This window comes from Neofelis nebulosa, chromosome 2 (genome assembly GCF_028018385.1).
Source record: "Neofelis nebulosa isolate mNeoNeb1 chromosome 2, mNeoNeb1.pri, whole genome shotgun sequence".
Lineage (NCBI taxonomy): Eukaryota > Metazoa > Chordata > Mammalia > Carnivora > Felidae > Neofelis > Neofelis nebulosa.
The window spans coordinates 28751567-28772334 of record NC_080783.1 but is presented as its reverse complement, the minus strand read 5'-3'; the positions used below and the strand labels follow the sequence as shown (position 1 = coordinate 28772334).

Sequence of the window (20768 nt, the reverse complement as noted above, 5' to 3'; positions counted from 1 at the left end):
GTATTTGATCTTAATTGTGGGAAAAGTCACTGGAGAACTAAGAGTTCTAAAACTGAGCAGTGTGAAAATCAATGCTTAGCATATAGTTGGTTTAGACTAGGTTTCTATCCTTGAGGATAAGACAGGCACACTTAGAATACACGTTCCTGAGGTCAATCCTTTAACATAAGAGAAAGCCATCACAGCTTTCCTGACATTTATAGCGGACACTGTGGCATACTATCCAGATATAACGTCTACCCCCAGCCCCATCCCTCACCCCCACACACCCATTAAGCACTCACTTCCCCAGCTTCTGGCAATGTTGGATGATGGCTCTCAGCCGAGTTCTCTCCAGGTCTTTTCTTCATCCTGAGGATATGCCCCTTAGATCACATGACTAATCTATGCAGGGATATAAAACCCTGCCCTCTTGGCTTAGTATGGCCCAGCTACAGGGCCATCCTAGCTCTGGTTTCTGAGGACTCCTGACTGCATCCCAGCCTAATTCCCCCCTATTTCCCAATCCTACTACTTTTACTACCTCAGAGATGTCGATCTTGAAATCATTCCCATTTAAACTTTCTACACCCTAATGTCCATCTCTGAGTGTATTTCCCCAGGGAACTTGGCCTGAGACAACATTTTAAACTCAAAGCCAAAAAAAATCATTTGATTTTTCACTTAAACACCAAACTATTCCTGTTGAATTTTTCTTGCCTTTTATTGACATCTATTAAGACAAGAAAAAAAATTACCTTCAACCTTTTCTGACCCTCAATGTTTTATGAACATGCAACACCACCAATTAATGCTTCGTTCACTCGGTAGAGCACCCAGACATCTTGAAGTTTTCCATCCCCACCCAAAACCACTTTAATGTCTGTTCTGCAAAGTCAGGGATATTAAAGGAGCTGAACCCCAATTAAAATACTCATTTCGAAGAACATACCTGAGTGGGGGACCGGCCTTTCATTTCATTACAGTGTTGATACTGCAGGGCTTGTGTTTTACTTGTTTTAAAAGACCTTCCATGTTCATAGCACAGTATTGGCGTTTTATGGATTTGCTGAACTATGGATATTTCTATGTCACGTGCATTTATCAAAATTGTGTTGAACCTGTACGTCACAGAATGCTCAGAACGTTTAATTCATAATTCATCTTTATTAAAAGTAAAACCTCTAAAATATATGTAGAAAATAATGTATTGGGTATTTTCACATCCAAGGTAGTCATTAAAAGGTTAAGAGGAAGGAGGTCTTGTTTCCGATGATTTACAAAGATCTATCTCCAGTACCCTCGACCATACTGAGATTTTAATTCTTGTCATCTGAATTTGTTTAAACTGTTAAGCTTTTACATTGCTTTTAAAAAAAAAAGGGGGGGGTGTGTGAGAGAGAAAGAGAGAGAGAGAGAGACTTCATTCATAAAGTCTGTCAAAGATAATCATAAAACAATGTAGCATCATTTAACCCAAATGCCAGTACCCTCTAAATGGAATGCAGTTTTTCATTCAGTGAATATTTGGCCCTGAGACACTGGCTGCTGGGACGCAGCCCTGGAGGAGGCACCAGTCCTGGCCCCCAGAAGCTCCCCATCTTCTGGGGAATCCAGACATGGAATAAGCAATTACAAGCACAACGTGGAAGGAGCTTCTCGGGGAGCTAACCTCCCATGAAGGGGTGAGATTTCCAACTGTTTTCAACGTCATCTTATGCATTATACGAAGGAGGGGAAAGCCTAGGAAAGAAATACAAACACAACATCTGAGAAAGGGGAGTGCCAGGGGAAAACTACAGCTATTGAAGACGACACCCCAGGCACAGCACATGGTGGTTTCAAGACGTAGCTCAACTTTTAGTTTTACTTCATTTGTTTGTGTGCCTAAATCGGAAATTAAGCCAAAAAGCATGAAACGAGACCTCAGGGAACTCACATCCTCATCTCAAGTAACCAAAAGGAATACTTAAAACCTAAATGGGGCAGACAAAAGATTTCAAGAGCATCAACAGCTCAGGGAATATACATTAAGCCTCTTGCTTTATATTCAGAAAATTAGAAAACTGGGCTCAACAGGTATCTCAGAATGTATTTAATAGAACTTGCATGGGTTAGCCTCACCGAAACAAGCTCACTGCTTTGAAGGCCCTTTTATACCAGCCCTTCGTTCTATCACCAGTGAAAACTGTTTACCAAGAGGGGGCAGTATGGGATACAGATATCTCATACATTCCTTTAACGCTAGTTGGGACTTTTCAAAGTAAAATAGGACTATGAAGTCACAGCAGTGGGACAAAGTGCCACTTTGTTTTCAAACGGCACATGTGCTTTGTCCCTTGGGAACCTTTGATTGGTTAGACTTTTTGTTCAGGAGCCATTTCATCAAATGTGGTTCGATTCCCAGGCTAAGACCGTCACCGACACACTCAATAACAACATTCCTAAAAATTACAGCCAACTAGAAGTCCTCCCTCTGGTTTCTCTTCTGTGCTTTGTAAATATGTACGTCTTTGTCAGGATCGGAGTGAACCTTAGTCACAGTAAACTGCCTCTCCAGCATCGCCAAGAAGTCGTTATCTCGTTCATAGCGAATTCGGCAAGCTAAAAGAATCACGGAGCGGTTGCTACAGAGATGTTCCAAAGTCTGAAGAAGATCTGTGAATGTTTCTTCTAAATATATGATATCAGCTCCAAGTATCAGGTCAAATTCTCCAGGTGAATAACTCCCCAAATTTTGTCCCCAAGTCAGCTCCTTAACAACAGCTTTGGGTTGGATATGGGGAGGTAAGTTGGCTTGAACATTTGATTTAAGAAATTCTAATGCTACTTTTCGATCCGTGATAGTCACATGAGCACCTAGAATGTGGGACAGAGAGAGAGAGTCATGTGCACATCAATACAACTAACAGGTAGGGGTGTCAAGTCAAGCGGGGGGGGGGGGGGGGGGAGTGTCTCTAATATTCCACCTGAAATCCAGAAGCTCATGCCCTTCAGGGATGGCTGCAAACGATCAGAAAATGACCAGCAGCTCCTCTGCACCGCTTACTGGTAAAAGTGAACTTTGGATTTGCCCCTCTGACACATCTGTTTGCTAAGTTGTGCCTCTGAAGTGCAGAGCCCCCCAGTGACCCTACACTGAAGCTTCTGGATTCTGCAGGTGGAACTGGCCCACCTCCCACAGGTATCTACCACTACATTTTATTCATTAGCTCATGATCTTCGAGTCAGTAGACCTGAAGGTAAAATGGAATCCACAAAAGAAAAATCTAGGAGCAAATGATTATAAAGACAACAAGATACCAAAAACAGGGAAAGGCTACTTTCTCAGGTCTAAGCTTTAACAAGAATCAAGGAGGGATTAATTGGCTATTAAGAAATCCCAGTCCACATCTCCTTATGCTGTTAGGAAGCAGCCAACCTGTATGTATTTAAGTTTTATATATATATATATATATATATATATATATACACATATATATACATATACACACATACATGTATGTATACACACGTAAGTTATATACATATATGTATGTATGTACACATATATATGTATATATTTTGAAAAGTGGTTAAACCTAGAAATTCCTAGATTGTACTAAATTACCGTAGGTTAAAACGTGAGATCATGTTTACTAAATGCTGAGTTCCTGCATGCATACGGCAAAGGAGGCAGTATTTCATTAACGTTTCTCACGAGTTGTTTACCATGAACTAAATGTTTGCTGGGAACCAATACGGCTGGGAGAAGACTGAACTGTAGTCACCCTGACAGCAGTGAAGCAACTAGCTAAGGCCGGCCCTGAAGTACCTCATCTGTGCTGCAGGAACCGTATGCATAATCCTGTTCAGTTCTGACTTTGTAACTTCTGAAATTTAACGTAATTTCCATTCTTTCAGAAGATTCTCGCTTCCGTGCCTTCTGTAGTTTGTGACCTTCGTGGGTCACGCCCCCACGGGGTTCCACACCGGCTACGGCAAGCACCCCCTCAGCGGCAGCTGGTGGAATTCAATCTGACGTTTACAGTGCTCCGTGTGACCCTGACAAAGGTGCTCCGGTTGTTGGACTTTACAAGCACGCACCTACTGCGTTGACCATTCTGGCCGAGCAGCGCGCTGCCTCAAGGAGAAGAACGCAGAGTCACTTCCGGTCTCCCCCGACAGTCAAGCTCACAGACAGCCTTTTCCTGGTTTGACTTAGAAATTTATGTCTGGATTTCGTAACAACGGTCTGTATTTGCTGGCAATACTGGAGTGATCTAGTCTTTTGTAGATCACCTTGGTGTTCATTTGAATACTTTTTGCACGTAGACCTTTCCGACGCCTGTCTTGGAGGGTTTCTGAGGTTCTGAGGCTACTTCTAATCTGCTAGGTGTTCCAGGAGTTTCGGTAGGACCTTGATGCGACTTGGCCACTCCTCTATCAACTGCATAAATATCCAAGTGGCTGCTAGCGACCATGGGACAAAAACCCCTACCTCAGAGCTTAGATTCAAGTGAAGAGACAGGCAATAAGAGGTGTTTTTGAAGTCAGAATGACCAGTACGTTAGTTGGAAATACTCACTCACTAGGGCAAAAATAAAGCAGGAAAGAGAGACAGATGTCCAGAGGTAAGGGAAGTGGGTGGGACATTGCAGACTGAACAATAAGGGAAGGCCTCACCCAGACAGTGACTTAGGCGAAGTGCATCGCAGGAGGGGCAGTATCCCCAGCAGGCAGAAGAGCAGGTACACAGGCCCGCGGTGGGCAGGCCAGGGCAGCCAGAATGGTAGGAACGAGTGCAGGAGGGACAAAGCAGAAGATGAGGCCAAAGGAGTAACAGGCAGGAGGCAGACCACCGAGGGCCGTACACATCAGGTTTCAGAAAGGCTTTGGCTTTTTCTGAGAGGAGAAGCTAATGGAGAGTGCTGAGCGGAAGCGCCAATGAGGTTAGACTTTAACAGACTTTCTAGCAGTAGGGCCAGGCCGGAAGCAAGGGGCCTTGTGACGAGGCCCCCACAGTGACCCAGGTGAAGGAGGCTGGTGGTGTGCCCCTTTGCTGTAACCACGCCACGCACCCACCCCGGGGCCAGCTCCCAAATACGCCCACCCAAGAGCAGCCAACCCTGACTCTGCCGGGAAGCTCTTCCTTACCACCCACTCACGTTTCGTCACCCAGACGTCCATCCCTGAACACGGCAGCCCTGCCTGTGGTTTCCTTTTGGGTGTTTGTTTACGGAGAGGAGCACAGGGATGTCTTAAGTGTTTTTTAATCTATCAGTTTCCCTACAATCTTTTCTTTCCCCTTTCAGTTTGGGGAAGAAACAAATCATTTGTCCTGTAGTTTCCCACAATCTGGATTTCACTGACGGTGCCATTTTATATAGTTTAGTCTGTTCCTCTTTCCTCTGTATCTCCCGCAAATTTGACTTTTTTGAGCAAGGCTATTTCAGAGGTGGTGATATGTTCTTCATCAAGGGGTATGTAGTACCTGGTAAGCTGTATTTCTGTGACGTGAACAGGCATGAATACCCAATGCCCAGATCTTTAATTCACTACATCCCTTTTTGCATTTGTTTGTTGAGAAATTTCTATAAAGAATAGTTTCTTTCGATTACAGTTTGTATCTCATTTTGTATAGGAACTGAATAGGAAAAGCAGGATAAATTTTGCTCCTCCCTCCCCTTTTATAAACTGGACTCCAAAGCAGCCTCCAGAGATGACTGATAGGGTTTATTCTGTTGTTGTACCATCAACTCACGGATTAAACATATTTAATATATTTGAATCCAGTGCCATTATCAATATTGATGTTCAAATACTGCCAGCAGACTTTTGACACAACCCCATGTCGTCCTTGTTAGCCTCCTTGCTATCTGGTGGGACAAGATATCCCAGGTCCATCTTACACATTTCCCGCTACAGAAAATACATTTCTGTTAGACATCGTCAAAACTTTTTGTTTTGGGTACCTGGGTGGCTCAGTCCTTAAGCATCTGACTTCAGCTCATGGTTCCTGAGTTCAAGTCCCACATTGGGTGAGCTTAAGCCCCACTTCGGGTGAGCTCAAGCCCTGCTTCTCTCCCCCTCTCTCTCTCTGCCCCTCACTCACTTGCACCTCTCTCTCTCTCAAAAAAATGTTGTTGTTGTTTTCTGTTTTCAGATGGGAGCCAGCCAGTTTGCAGGCTTATGGGAAGGGTCAGGCAGAAAGAGGGAAGAAAAGTGACAGTGTGTGTGTGTGGAGGGGGCGGGGGGGGCTGGCTGCGAGCACATCAGGAGCAAAGGCAGAGACTGTGGGGCACAGCAGGGCTGGAGGCAGTGAGGGAGATACAGAAGTTCTCTTCTGACCGCATCAGTCTCCTCAGTGAAATGAGAGGACGTGTCTCTGGCTGGGAGGAAGAGGGTGGGAGGAGGCTGGCAGAGTAGGAGAGGAAGCACAGTAGCATCCACTGCCCCCCCCCCCCACTTTCCCCTTCCCCCCTCAACATTCCTGGATCCTCGAGGTGAAGAGAGACCCGGCAGCAGCCACATTCGGCTGCACAGCCACAGGCCTGGAACAAGCAGAGGGCCACCCTTCGCCTGGAGGTTAGCCTACAGGAGAAGCGGGAAGGGCAGAGCCCCCACGACTGAAGACGGGAGGAAATGCCCCCCCTGGGAGGTTCACAAGGTGTTCAGACAGGTGCCCTCCAAGGCAAGGCTGACTTCATGAGGACTAATGGGCAGGGACCCGGCACCACACACCCCGTGGCCTCTCACTTGGTAATGGACAAAGAACACGTAAACGCTTACCATCACTTCCCATTTGCACTTCTGTGAGCAACACCTTGGAACATTTGAACACGTGCTATGTACTAGAAACACAGAGACGAGCAAGAAGATGCTTGGCCTCTAGAAGCTCAGCCTCATGAGGGAGAGACCCAGAAACACAACTGTGATACACTGTGGGGAGTAAAATATGGTAACCTGGAGTGCCAGGAAAGTTTCACAAGGGAGAAATTCTCCGAGAGGGTCAGAGGTCAAAGAAAGGATTTGGAAGGAATGGAAATCTGAGCTTACACTGGAAAGACGTGGCACTAACCAGGGGAAAGGGTGAAGAAAGGGCATCCGAGGCAGAAGGGACGGACCAGAAGCAGCGTGTGCGTCCCTGGAACCGAAAACAGCACACGGATCTCCAAAATGAGCCTGACAGTCCGTCAGAATGAGGTGAGAGCCTCAGGGGTGTTTGGCCGTGGGGAGGCAGAGGGGTGTTTAAGTACCAGCCACCCAGCACTTCTGCATCATGGATGGGCCACTTCAGTCTCCTGGGAAGTGGCTCTGAGAAGACAAAGCAGAGGCAGAGAGGTCAGGTGGCGGGGACCTGCAGAGCCTCATGGAGGAGACAGATGCTGAGAGCTCCAGCCGGGCGGGGGCAATGTAAAGGGAGAACTGGAATCAAGAAATCCTTATAAGATGGGTCAGTGGGGCTGGCAGGGTTGGCGGGGGGTCGGGGGGTTATGGGGTGCGGGTGGGACTGAGTGCGTACTTGGATGGCCACACTAACTCAAGAGAACAAAAGGTCGAGTTTGCAAAGGGAAGAAGAGTTCAAGTTTAAACACACATACTGTTTAAGGCACTGAGAAACAGGCAGGTAGAGATGCCTAGCCTTCGGTGAAACATACAAAGAAGTGGAAAGCTCAGTGGAGATTTACACTACAAGTACAGAAAACTAAAAGACAACTTCTTCCTGAGCATTATATTTTAAGACTCTTCCCCAGACTTGGTTGGGCATCAAATCACCTCAGAAGCCTTTAAAATCCAGATTCCCAGGGGCCTGAGTGGCTCAGTCAGTTAAGTGTTTAAGGGTCCGACTTCAGCTCAGGTCACGATCTCATGGTTTGTGGGTTCGAGTCCCACATCGAGCTCTGTGCTGACAGCTCGGAGCCTGGTGCCTGCTTCACATTCTGTCTCCCTCTCTCTGTCCCTCCCTTGCTTGTGCTCTCTCAAAAATAAACACCAAAAAGAAAAAAAAATTTTTTTAATTAAAAAAAAAAAAAACCCACATTCCCTGACCCCACCCCAACTTACAGAACCCTATCTTTAAAATGGGATGATTTTTTTTCTAAGAATACTTTCCACACAGTATAAAGAGATTTTCAAACTAAGGACGAGGGTGTGAGTCAGAACAGCATTCCAATTCTAACTCCACAATCCAGGAGTGTTGTGACCTTGTGCAAGTTACCTAACCTCTGTTAAGCCTTCATTTCCCGAGGGGAAGAGAACTCCAAGTAGACCCCACCAGGCAGGGGGACGAGGTGAGAAGGACAGACTAAATAGACAGAATGTGGGAACTGCCCAGTAATTAAAAGCTGTTTTTTTCTTTTAATAGGAAAATCTCATCACCCATTATTCAAGTTCTGCATAGAACTTACCAGGTATTTTTCCCTGGCTTTTTAATAGAATCTGTCTTTTCCTTCCTCCCCATCAGAATTAGAATGGAAGCTTCCTGAGAAGACCGGAAGCCTCAGCACCTAAACCCAAGCCTGGCATATGGTGGGTGTTCCCTGAATTTGGGAATAAATGATTTGGGTTACGAAAAATGAAAATACTTTTTTAAAAAGGAGAACAATCAACCTCTGACACGTTCAAAATCACCACCTATTCTAGTTCTCGCTGCCTCCATTCTAAAGAGTAACTTTTTCTTACCCCCAGGTCTCACCCTCAAAAGCAATGCCTTACACTTTGCAGTCACAACAATAATGGGTGTGCAAATCACACAGGAGTGCAGAGAGATGCACACGACAGAACATGAAATGAGACACACATATGTGTACGTACATACATATGTGCATACACACACATACACACACCTCTATAACTACGATTACAACTGTGATTAAATATACAAGTGGTGGGGCGCCTGGGGGGCTCAGTGGGTGGAGCGTCCGACTTCAGCTCAGGTCAGGATCTCACAGCTCGTGAGTTCGAGCCCCGTGTCGGGCTCTGTGCTGACAGCTTAGAGCCTGGATCCTGCTTCAGATCTGTGTCCCCCTCTCTCTCTGCCCCTAACCCACTGGCATTCTGTCTCTGTCTCTCTCAAAAGTAAATAAACATTAAAAAAAAAAAAATTAAAAAAAAATACAAGTGGAAGCAAAAGAATGGAAGGAAATAAACCAATATGCTAACAGTACTTATGTTGCAGAGTCGTGAATAACTAGAATGTTGTAGGCTTTTTCCCCCTTTATTCTTCTTCTAGGGCTATTTTTGAAAAGAATTACATCACTTTTGTAAGAGAAACATTACTTTTCATGATTTTCTAGTTTGCCCAACTCTTATTCCAGAACTATTTGAGTATCTACAGCATGGCAAGTGGGGTCTGGCTGGGGCCAAGGACACACAGGATGAGACACAGTCCCAAGCCTCAGGAGCTTCAGCCTGCCAGGAGAGACAGACACAAGAAACACGGGCTTGTAAGAAAGGCTGGGACAATGTGGCAAGTATACCAAGGGCTGTGGGGAGAAGAAATAAGGCAGCAATGAATTCTGCTCCGAGGCAGGAAAGGATTGAAAGAGGGGGCAGTGAAGCTAGGCCAGGAAGCACACCTCCCCCCAGTCACGAGAGAACACGAGTGTCCCAGCCCACTCCCAAAGCCGATTGTCTTGTGGGGCGACAACTACCTAGTCCCCCACTCTGTGCTAGTCTTTAAAGAACCTCATCATCCTGTTTCACCCAACCTCACAGATCCGCATTTCTAGATCACAAACAGATATACTCAGAGGAGCAATTAACATTTATTGAACATTTACTTTGCGCTAGTCAAGGAGCTGATTTCTGTGCATGATCTCATTGGATCCTCAATGTGGCAGGAACTGATTATTATCCCCATTTTATAGGGAAACTGAAGTGGAGAGATTAAGTAACTTGCCCAAGGTCACACAGCTAGTAAGAGTTAGAAAAGGTGTCAAAACCAAGTATAACTCTAAACCTATGCACTTTGCCAACTAGCAAGTCTCTGCACCAGCCGACGCAGCTCTGCATGAAGACCCGCTTGTCCAGAGGAAACAGAAGAAACCTCATTTCCCTTCCAGTTAACTCCTCCCACATCAGCAAACTTAGTGTCAAGGAAAGACAGTAAGTGTCTGATGCACCTGGTTTGAGTCCTCAGGTCTCCACTGACCAGGACTCCACAAAGTGACTTAACCTCCCAGAACCCCAGTTTCACCGGCAAAATGAAAAATTTTTAAATGTGGGGCGCCTGGGTGGATCAGTCAGTTTAAGCATCGGACTCTGGATTTCAGCTCAGGTCATGATCTCGCGGTTGTGAGATGAAACCGAGTTGGGCTCCTCGATGGGCATGGGACCTGCTTGAAATTCTCTCTCTCTCTCTCTCTCTCTCTCTCTCTGCCCCTCCCATGCTCATACGCACACTTGCTCTCTTTCTGTAAAAATAACATAACATAATAAAATAAATAATAAAATAAAATAAAGTAAAACAAAATAAAAAAATGAAACCTAACACCCACGGGAATGTCGTAAGGCTAACCTGAGGAGAACAAAAGGCAGTGTACGAGCGAGGGCCTCATCAGTACCTGAAGGTGCCGTGGTGTTGGATGGAGACCTAGATCCATTTACACACCGTTAACTACCAGGCTGCCCATGTTCCCCACCACATTTTGGAAGGCTAGATCTAAACACAGAAAAGAATACTAAAAAAAGAAATAAGGTACCGGAAAGAGAACACAATAAAGGAGGGGCTTAAGTGGGTCCTCGAGCACCTGTCCACAATGGAGTGGAATTCTAGCTCCTCACCACCAAAGTGTGGTCTGAGTACCAACAGCGTCTGCATCATCATCCCCTGGGAGCTTGTTAGATATGCAGGTTCTCAGGCCTGACCCCAACCTACAGAAGCAGAAGCTGCATTTTGACAAGAGCACTGGGTGACGATATTGAAGTGATGAATGTTATATATTGTATCTTAGAGGCTAGCCTACCCACTGGGTGGCTTGAACGGCATGAGCCAGAAGCTGAAGAAAGGAGTCAACAATAAATAACAAAATAAAAACAAAGCTTAAAAATACTGTAGGCCTAAATTAATATCTGTGTACCAAACCAAAAAAAAAAAAAAAAAAATGACAAACCTCGATACCAATTCAGAACCGTATACCGCGAAGAGAATTTTTAAATATAAGATGTCAGTACAAACTACAGCAGGGCCGGCCCTTCTCAGAAGAGATGAACCAGCAAAGTTTCCTCAGCAATGAATGAGACTATCTGTTCTACCTGCCTTGCAGGGTTAAATCCAACAGAGTACAAGAAGGCCCCTAAAGTGTAAAAAACTATGTACATGAATACGACAATTTTCTTTGAACTGAAAACTGCCTTCTGATCATACTGTTGGCATAAAACTGAAAGGGGCAGGGACCTAATTCAGACAACCCAACTGTCTCCTGAATTGCAATTCTAAATGCCCAAATAAACGTGTGTTTGCTTAAACAAAACAAAAACAAACAAACAAAAAACCGAAGGGGGCAAAGCAGTCTTTCATGGGAAGTATAAATAACAGGATGAGAGAAAGAGCAAGAGAGAGAGAGAAGAAACGAGGCTTACTGGAGTTAAAGACACCAGCAGGTGACTCATAAGTACAGGGGACAGAACATCCAGTAAGGGAAAAACCGGTCTGGGTCTGTGTCACGGAAGCAGCAAACACATCTGTCAAAGAGCTCCACTCTCAAAGGAGGGAGCCAGCATACGGCACTCACCCAGCAGGGCAGCCACTATGCCCACCAGCCCGGTGCCGGCCCCCAGCTCCACCGCGCGGCGGCCCCTCAGCTCCACAGCTCCCATCTCCAGATACGCTGAGAGAACGACGGCCTGAGTCAAAACACAGCGTTGCGTGTCAACGAGTGCCGAGGACCGCAAGTGTTTCAGGCGGGCTTTACACTGGCAGGAAGACATCACACCCTCTCTCCCACTGCAAGGTTGCAGTCCCAGTTTAACAACACACACAGAAACTCGGCTGCTGCTGGGAGATGACCCTAGAGCTAGAGCGGACGCAGCCTAGGCCCCACCGAGGTCCCTCCTGGGGACAGCAGGGGTCGATGACGCTGCCCACACAACATAGGGTGCTGCTCAATCTGGGAAGTTTCATTTCTTACTGTGTCACTTAAAGTTTACAAAACGACCCCGGTGGAGCTTACATGAACAGTCTCTGATTTTGCTTAAAGGAATGTCCAGTTCCTAACCCAAGTTCAAGGCAGCTAGGCCACGATGTCACCCAAAGGAAGAGGCAGAGTGGCTCCCGCCTGGGGCTCCTGGAGCTGGGTGCTTCTCTCGTGTTGTCCTGCATCACTGGGGGCCCTCACCACATATTATCAGGCATGGGAAAGGAAGTTTTGGACACCTGATGCATGAGTTAGCATTTGCATACAATTCTATAAAAGCATTGTAGGAGCGCCTGGGTGGCTCAGTCGGTTAAGCACCCAACTTTGGCTCAGGTCATGATCTCATGGTTCTGTTCACGGGTTCAAGCCCCGCATTCGGCTCTGTGCTGTCAGCACAGATCCTGTCTCCCTCTCTCTCTCTAAAATAAACATTTTTTTTTAAAAGCATTGTATGTTGTTAACATGATTTTTAAATAGAATTTGTCTTTCACAGCCACATACTAGTAGCATAAGTAACAATTCCTCTTCTTGGTGAGCATTCAAAAGGCTCACCAATTCCTCACTATTATGTGCCCTATTAATCGTTCTGGGAATACTTTCCATGTAATCACCTTGGACTAGATTCCTAGAAGAGGCTACAATACATTGAGATGTTTACACCTGAATGTTTCTCTAGCATCCCTAACGCAATGTTAAGACCACAAAATTACATCTATCATTTATCCAACATTAAATGAGTTCCCACTGCGAGCTGCTTGAGGGCAAGTCACTGTCACAAAAGCTGACAGAACAGTGCTGTGAGAGGAAGCAGTAAAACAAAGCAACTAATAGTATAATTTTGTGACCATTACAACTACGGAAAACTTCAGGAAAACATGTGATCTTCACTTTGGGCTCTCCCACTTTTTACAGTATTCTTTTTGCAATATTTTCAAAATGAAACTTAAGTGAAAAATTAACTTAATGAGAGTCCAAAGCAGTTAGGGGATTCCTGCCTTCCTTCCAGCTCTCCCTCCCTCTTTCCTGTTGGGTATATTACTGGCAAGTAATTTACTTTCCCTCAGCTTTCCTTTATTCACCCTCAAAATGCAATCTTTTGGGGTTGGGGGAGGGAAAAGGGAAGTAAGAGATTCCAATGGGTATAAGTATTTTTGGAGGGGCTGGGGGATGAAAATGTTTTTAAAACAGAGCATGGTGATGGTTACACCTCTCAGTGAATTTACTTTTTTAAAAAATCACAGAATTGTATAAACAGGTGAAATGTATGGTATATAAATTATATCTCAATAAATCTGTTATTTAAAAAAAAAAAAAAAGAAAAAAAAGGAAGAAGAAAGCCAGTCTTAAAATCAATTGTGGTCAGAGGCCCCAGGGTCTTACTTACCGCGTCCCAAACCACCGCGGCGACTCCCAGCTGTCTCCAGTCCTGCCGGATCCGGATCGTGTGGTTCGCAAAGGAGAAGGTGGCAAGAGGTTTGTGGAATTTCTGCAAGCCCATTACCGCTGTCTCCTCGTAGGGCACCAGGGCCATGTCACCTGCATCCAGCTCTCTGCTCCCTCAAAGCTGTTGGGCAAAAGAATCTCGCGTGACGCTAGGGCCAGAAATACTCATTCTCTTTTAAATCGCTCCAAATGTTTTTTTTAAGGTCGTTTTACATGTTCAAAAGAAGAAACACAGGTGGGGGGAACCTTTGTCTAATTCCTTTTGCATGGCTCTTCCCCTTCTGGGGAGAAAAATTTAGTCCTGAATCCATGCTAAAAGGTGTCTTTGGGCACAAGAACCCAAGACCGTGCAGCTCCTGCAGGATGCCCTACGCACTCTGCTGTCACCACTGGCTGAATTCCGAACCCAGCCGCGTTAGAAGCGGAGCGGAGCGGCGCTGACAGCCCAGGGCCGCGGAGAACGCGGCTCTTTCTAAACTGGCCAGGCCCACGCAGACTGCAGCTACCGCCCGCTGCGGCCGGCAGGGTAGTTCCTGCTGTTTTGCTTAGGTGTTCCCTCCACCCCCTCTAAATTCAGTGCGTTCACTAGTCACCGCCGAGGACCCGAACCAGCACTTGGACTGGGTGTTAACGGTTTGATTATCCGGCTTTTTGACACCAGCTGGATATACACGGTCGACGCAGCTCCAGCTCGCCGAGACTGGAAGTGAAACACACTGGCGGATTCCGAGTCGCCGGCGGGGAGAGCGAGAGCCCGGGTCCGGGGTGGACTCGGGCGTCCGCGGCTCGGAGGCCTGCCCCGAGTCCCCCGAACCCGCCCCCCCGGCCCCCTCCTAAGGGCCGACAGGTACGCACTCGCTTCCGGCGGGCCCCAGGGCTCCGGGAACCGGTGGAAGTGGGGGTCGGGCAGCCGGTCCACTGGGCCCTTCGGGACCCCCAGCCACGTGGGACGGGCTCTACACCGGGAGTGCAACGACACAGCCCAGCCCGAGGCGGGCCTCGCCCCTACTTACCGCTGCGGACCCGGCCCCGCGTGGCGCGCATTGTTTGCCCCGCCCCGAGCGCGGCTGCCGCAACCACCCGCCTTAAAGGGCCCGGACCCGAGAGACCGCCGGGCGCCTGCAGCGCGGCAGGCGGCGGGGGTGGGCGGCGCGCGCCAGAATACACGCGTTTCCGGTCCCACCTCCCCCAGATTGGTGTTTCCCGAGCGCTGGGGTGCGCGGCGTCGCAGGTGTGCTGGCCGCGCCGTGGAGGAGGACGCTGGGGGAGAGGGCATCAGGCCTCCCTCCGGTGGGTCCCCAAAGTATTCAGACCACCAAATCGGTTTCCCGGCCGCCGAGGGCAGCGTGGGCGAAGGCAGCAAGGTGTGGAGCCGCGGGTAGGTGCGCGGAGAAGGCGCGGGGTGCTCTGGCGGCCGGTGACAGGGAGACCACCAACCTGGCGCTAAGGTCTTGCGCTGGTTCCACCTTCCTGTGAGCTCGTTCTCACCCCTGCGCAGGCGCGCGCACTGTGTGTGTATATGTGCGTGTGTGTATTTGCGTGGTTTGGTTTTGGTTTTTTTCTAGTTTGTGTGCTCTCCTGTTTTTCCTGTTAAAGGTGGCCAGTTAGCAGGTGTAGGAGAAAGTTTGCTCCGAAGCATACGTGGTCACCCATTTGTCCTCGCGTCACCAAAGTGAGGACCGAATTGGCGTCATCACCGCTTGGTGGCAACAGAGTAGGAAAAGTGACAAAGCCCTTGTCAACTAGAGCGCGAACTCAGAGTCCGCACCCGGCGCCTGGGCCTCCATAGTAAAACGGGCTCCGGGGACGCAGGGAAGCCGGGGGGCGCGCGATTGGCCCCACACCCGGTCCCGGGCGTTGCTGCAGTCCCAAGGCTCTAGTCTCCCTCCTTCCAGTGCCCACGTTGGTGCACCTGCCGATACGACACCTGTGTTTGACGTGAAAGCCACTGACCTAGGCTGCTGGCCCCTGGAAAGCGCGGCTGGAGTGAGCACCCAAGCGTGCGACCGCGCGGGGTGTCCTCTTCTCGGGAAAGGTTTCCTTTCCTTCCAGTACTCTGACCTCCAGCCCCGTCCCCCACCCACCGCCGCTCGGTCACGGCGATTCTCAGCCCCGGCTGCACGTTAGAATGTAGGAGAGCGCTTTTCACTTCCCCCCGCCTGGACTCTGCCAAGGGAAAGTCTCAGTGTGAGGAGACCCGAGCACTGGTACTTTTAAGAGCTTCCTGGTAATACCGCTTGAGACCCGCTCCAAGAGCCTCAGGCCAACCCTAAACCATCCCCTCGCCTCACCTCGCCCCTCCCCTCCTGCAGGGGGCGTGCCGGCCTCTGTAGGCATTTCTTTAACCTTCCAGCAGAAGGCTGGGGCTGCAAAGCGGACTTCAGTGAACTTCCAAGATCAGCAGTGAAGGTCTTTTACCAACTTTTTTTTTCTTTGCTCAGTTTATTTTTATTTAAAAAAATTTTTCTGTAAGAGCATTTATTTTTGAAGCAGTCTTAAGTTCACAACAAAATTGGAAAGAAGGTGCAGATTTCCCATTCACTCCCAGCCCCAGCACATGCAGAGCCTCCCCCCATTATCAATATCCCCTAGCAAAGTGGGACATTTTTACAATTCATTAACCTCCATTGACACATCACTATCACCCAAAGTCCATAGTTTATCTTAGGGTTCGTTCTTGGTATTGAGCATTTTATGAGTTTGGACAAATCTATGATGGCATATATCCACCATTATAGCATCATGTAGAGAAGTGTCACTTCCCTAAAAAAACCCGTGCTCCATCCATTTATCTCCCTCCCTCCTCCATAACCCCTGATCTTTTTACTCAACTCCCATGGGTCCATACAAAAGAGTGCAATTACTGGATCTTATGGTAAAGGAATGTTGAGTTTTATAAGAAGCCACCAGACTTCCCAACTGGTCGTACCATTTTGCATTCCCACTGGCAACGAATGACAGTTCCTGGAGTTCCTGTTGCCCCACATCCTTGTCAGCATTCAGGCGTTGTCAATGTTGTGAATTTTAGCCATTCTGGTGGGTGTGTTGTAGTTGTCGTAATTTGCAATCCCCTAATGACCTACGGTTGTGGAGCATCTTTTCATATGCTTATTTGCCACTGTGTATCTTCTTTAATGAAGTGTCTGCTAAGTCTCTGACCCACTTTTTTCTTTATCCTATCTTATTTATTTTCCAGCTTTTTTGAGATATCATTGACATATTTAAGTTGAAGGTACACAGGGTGATGATTTGATACATGTATATACTGCAAAATGATGACTACAGTAAGGTTAGTTAACACATCCACCATCTCACATAGTTATAATTTTGTGCACGTGTGTGGTGAGAGCATTTAAGATTTACTGTCTTAGCAACTATCCAGTACATGATACAGTATTGTTAACTGTAATCACCATGCTGAATATTAGATGCCTAGACTTTATCCATCCTATAACTTTGTACCCTCTGAACAGCATCTCCTCGTTTCCCCCGCCCCCAGCTCCTGGCAACCATCATTCCACTCTGTGTTTCTATGAGTTTGGCTTTTTTAAAAATAGATACCACATATAAGTCATATTATAGAGTGTTAGTCTAGCTTCCATCACTTAGCATAGGGCCCTCAAGACCCAACCGTGTTGTTGCCAATAGCAGGATTTCCTTCTTTTTTATGGATGAATAATATTCTAATACATATGATATATATTCTATGATATATATGTCACACCATACACCACGTTTTCTTTATTCATTCGTCTGTCAACAGAACTAGGTTTCCATGTCTCAGACATTGTAAATGATGCTGCAATAAGTAATATTTGCAATGCTGTAAATAATGAGGGTGCAGGTATCTTTTCAAGATAGCGATTTTGTTTCCTTCAGATATAAACGCAGAAGCGGGATTACCGGATCATAGGTAGCTCTGTGTTTAACTTTTTGAGGAGCTTTCCACACTGTTCATATTGTTTTCCGTAGTGGTTGTACCAAATTATATTCCCACCAACAGTGCACTAAGGTTCCCTTTTCTCCACATCCTCTCCAACACTTGTTATCACTTGTCTTTTTGGTAGTTGCCACTCTAACAGATGTGTGGTGATATCTCAGAATGCTTTTGATTTGCATTTCCCTGATGAGTAGTGATGCCGAGCATCTTTTCATGTACCTGTTGTTTGGCCCTTTTTTTTTTTTAATTTTTTAATGTTTATTCATCTTTTTGAGGGGGGGAGGGGCAGAGAGAGAGAGGGAGAAACAGAATCTGAAGCAGGCTCCAGGCTCTGAGCTGTTAGCACAGAGCCCAATGTGGGGCTGAACCCATGAACCGTGAGATCGTGACCAGAGCTGAAGTCAGATGCTTAACTGCCTGAGCCACCCAGGCGCCCTCCATTTTTAATCTGATTATTTGCTTAATGTTGAGTTTTAAGAGTTCTTTGTATATTTTGGATAACAATCTTCTGTCAGATATGTCTTTTGCAAATATTTTCTCCAAGTCTGTGGCTGGTCTTTTAATTCTCTTGACAGTGTCTTTTGCAGAGCAGAAATTTTTGTTGTAATAAGTCCACCTTACCAATTCTTACTTTCATGGATATTGCCTTTGGCATTGCATCTAAAAAGGCATCGCCAAACCCAAGGTTATCTGCATTTTCTGCTGTGGTATCTTGTAGTTTTATTGCTTTGCATTTTAATTTAGGTTTGTGGTCCATTTTCAGTTAATTTTTATGCAGGGTGCAAGGTCTGTGTCTAGACTCATGTTTTTGCATGTGGATGTCCAGTTGTTCCAGCACCATTTGTTGAAGAGACTGTCTTTTCTTCATTGTATTGTCTTTTCCAAGATCTTTGTCCAAGATCAGTTGATTATATTTATGTAGGTCTGTTTGTGGGCTCTCCATTCCACTAATCTGTTGGTCTGTTCTTTCACCAGTTGTCTTGATTATTGCAGCTTATAGTAAGTCTGAAGTCAGGGAGGCAGTCCTCCAACTGCCTTCTCCTTCAATATTATTTTTTCTTGTCTGGGCTTCTCTCCCTCTCCTTTTCCCTCTCCTGGGGTCTCCTTTCTCTCTTACCTCCTCTACGTCTCTGTGCTGCTACTGCCTCTCAGCTTTCCTCTCGTCTCATTTTCTTCTTCTCTCTCTTTGTCCCTTTCCTGTGGGGAACCAGGATGGGGCACAAGAAAGATGGTGAAAATGTAAATTCTGCCTCTAGTACTTTAATTGGGGTGACAAGTAACTCCTAAAGCTCCCTAGACCCCAGGCTCCTCTTGCATAAAGCCTGGCCCCTCCTTCCTTCCTTCTCCCTCCTCTCTGCTGTTGATTCTCAAATCACACCAAAGGCTTTACAAAACAAAACCTTCACAACCTCTCCAGCACTCCACTCACTTAGGACGTTTGTCTGATTGTATTTACTTACAGTTTATCTAGAAGCTGCCCTTCACTCTTTCTCAGTACACCGAGTAGCAGAAGCTGACAGAACACAGGTGTGAAAGAGATGGAAATTTCAAGCATTAGGTAGAAGTTTTGAGTGGGTGGCGTAGTTTAGCTTTCCAGTAAAGTAGATCTTGTTTTGGAGCTCTGCCTAGCTCATAATGACTCCTGGGCCCCCAGTGGCAGCATCAACTAAGACTACAGACCACCTTTATCCATCCGGGATTCTAAGACCTGAAGACAGTTCTTCTGACAGTCTTGCTGGGGATATGCAAAAAATGGATTCACTTTCTCCATGATCCAAATTTCAAAGTGCAGTTCAACCATAACGTAACAATCTGTAAATGATTGTGCTTTTTCCTAACAGCAAGGGGAACTGGGCTTCTTTTCTGGGTCCCCTCCTGGACCCAGACAACTGAAAAGGGAACGTGTTTGGGCGTCTCCTCCAGCCCAGTGGGTTCCCTATGCACCTTTAGACTGTTGGCCTCTTCATGCCCACGCACCCCCTTGTAGGAGACAAAACTTTGGATAGGATAAAATATAAATAACTACACCCAGAGGCCTAGGGTTGATAGCTTTTTATTTTTATCCCCATGATCAAATTGCCTTTTCTCGACCACCTCCCCAGAGAATAATGATGGAAGGGTGCTTATTGTATTGTCCCTTCTGTTTTTTGGAACTAGTCCATGTACTAGGTCATAGCAGAAGCAGCCACCTTGGTACAACATGATATAACCCTGGGCCAGCAGGCTGGGGACGTAGTTCTCTCCACAGAGCGAGAAATCAGAATGGCTATTGGACATCTGTTATTGTGATCAGCCCAGCATCCATGTCCCATTTGGCTGGTAGCAGATCCCTTCTGCTAGTGGTCAAGAGCCCGGCCTTTGTGGCCTGGGAGTCTAGGTCAAACCCCAGCTCTTGCAGCTTACAACTCTGAGGCCTTGACTAAGACGCATTCATAAGTGCCTCAATTTCCCCACCTATAAAAGGGGATAAAGTGCCGATTCAATTAGTAAACAGACATGATGCTGAGTTTAAAACAATTTAACTTATCTAAAGTACCATACCCAACAGTCAACTTCATGTAGCATTTGCTCTTAATATGTTTGGGGTAGGGCTGACCTTGGCCCTGGCTCCAGGCCTAGGCAATGAGCATTTCCTTCCACCTGCCTGGGGGTGGTCCAAAGGCGGGCATGTGACCAAAGCTAGGCTTACCTACAGCGGTTCCTGAGACCTGCTGGGACTCTCCAAAAAGCAGAGTGTTGGCAAAGGATATAAAGTCTGGAGGTCCTGTTGGTCACCTGGTCCCAAGAGGGCTGAGCCAGCAGAGGAGGGGGGGGGGGCTGCCTCTTACAGTGCCCTGTGACCACCAGGATCCAGCTGGCTGGGAATTTTCAGTTATTTGAGCTGTTCAATTCCCTAATTAGCTTAAGCCAGGTTGAACTGCTTTCTTTTGTCCCCTTGCAGAAGCAAAACAATCCTGATGCATTCAGTCTGGGCTGGACCCTTGAACAAAGGAGATGTAAAGTCCATCAGCATGGTGTGTGTGGAGTGTGTATGGGGTTGCAGAGAGCAGCTGGGGGCTCTCCTGTCCACAGCCTTTCCTGGCTGCACCTGGGTTCCCAGGGCCCATGGGCCACAAGTGTAACCTGAAGATACATTCCCTTCTCTTGCTTAAGCTGGCTTGAGTGCCTGATGCACACAAGAGTCATGATGAGTAGAATGTTTTCTGTTGTTTGTTTTTAGAAAGTGCAAAGTAGACCGAATGTAAACATTCTATAAGATCCCGGTGTATAATTTAGCCATAGCTAGC

The 20768-nt window shown here is 46.8% G+C and overlaps 2 protein-coding genes and 1 long non-coding RNA gene across 7 annotated transcripts in view; 2 read left to right on the top strand and 1 right to left on the bottom strand.

The window, feature by feature from the left end:
• Positions 1-1126: 1126 nt before the first annotated feature.
• METTL21A (methyltransferase 21A, HSPA lysine) lies at positions 1127-15350 on the bottom strand. 5 transcript variants are annotated; one of them, XM_058707424.1, is made up of 4 exons: positions 14397-14535; positions 13483-13662; positions 11697-11808; positions 1127-1722 (listed from the first exon to the last, which is right to left on the bottom strand). In XM_058707424.1, exons 2-4 carry the CDS (start codon positions 13627-13629, stop codon positions 1496-1498), a joined length of 486 nt encoding a protein of 161 aa, XP_058563407.1. In that variant the 5' UTR covers positions 13630-13662; positions 14397-14535; the 3' UTR covers positions 1127-1495. The 5 variants fall into 5 exon arrangements, with proteins under 5 accessions (XP_058563407.1, XP_058563394.1, XP_058563385.1 ...); XM_058707411.1 differs by lacking the exons at positions 1127-1722; positions 14397-14535 and adding exons at positions 2060-2838; positions 14979-15350; XM_058707402.1 differs by lacking the exons at positions 1127-1722; positions 14397-14535 and adding exons at positions 2060-2838; positions 14555-14681.
• LOC131499435 (uncharacterized) lies at positions 2832-5747 on the top strand. The gene is made up of 2 exons (XR_009255874.1): positions 2832-3163; positions 3883-5747. It is a non-coding gene; the product is annotated as an uncharacterized LOC131499435 (long non-coding RNA).
• The window catches only part of LOC131490269 (splicing factor, proline- and glutamine-rich-like), a 29511-nt gene continuing 22647 nt past the window's right edge, over positions 13905-20768 (top strand). The window contains exons 1-2 of the mRNA XM_058692497.1: positions 13905-13955; positions 14203-14919. Coding sequence (XP_058548480.1) covers positions 13905-13955; positions 14203-14919 — 768 coding nt within the window. The remainder of the gene's footprint in view (positions 13956-14202; positions 14920-20768) is intronic.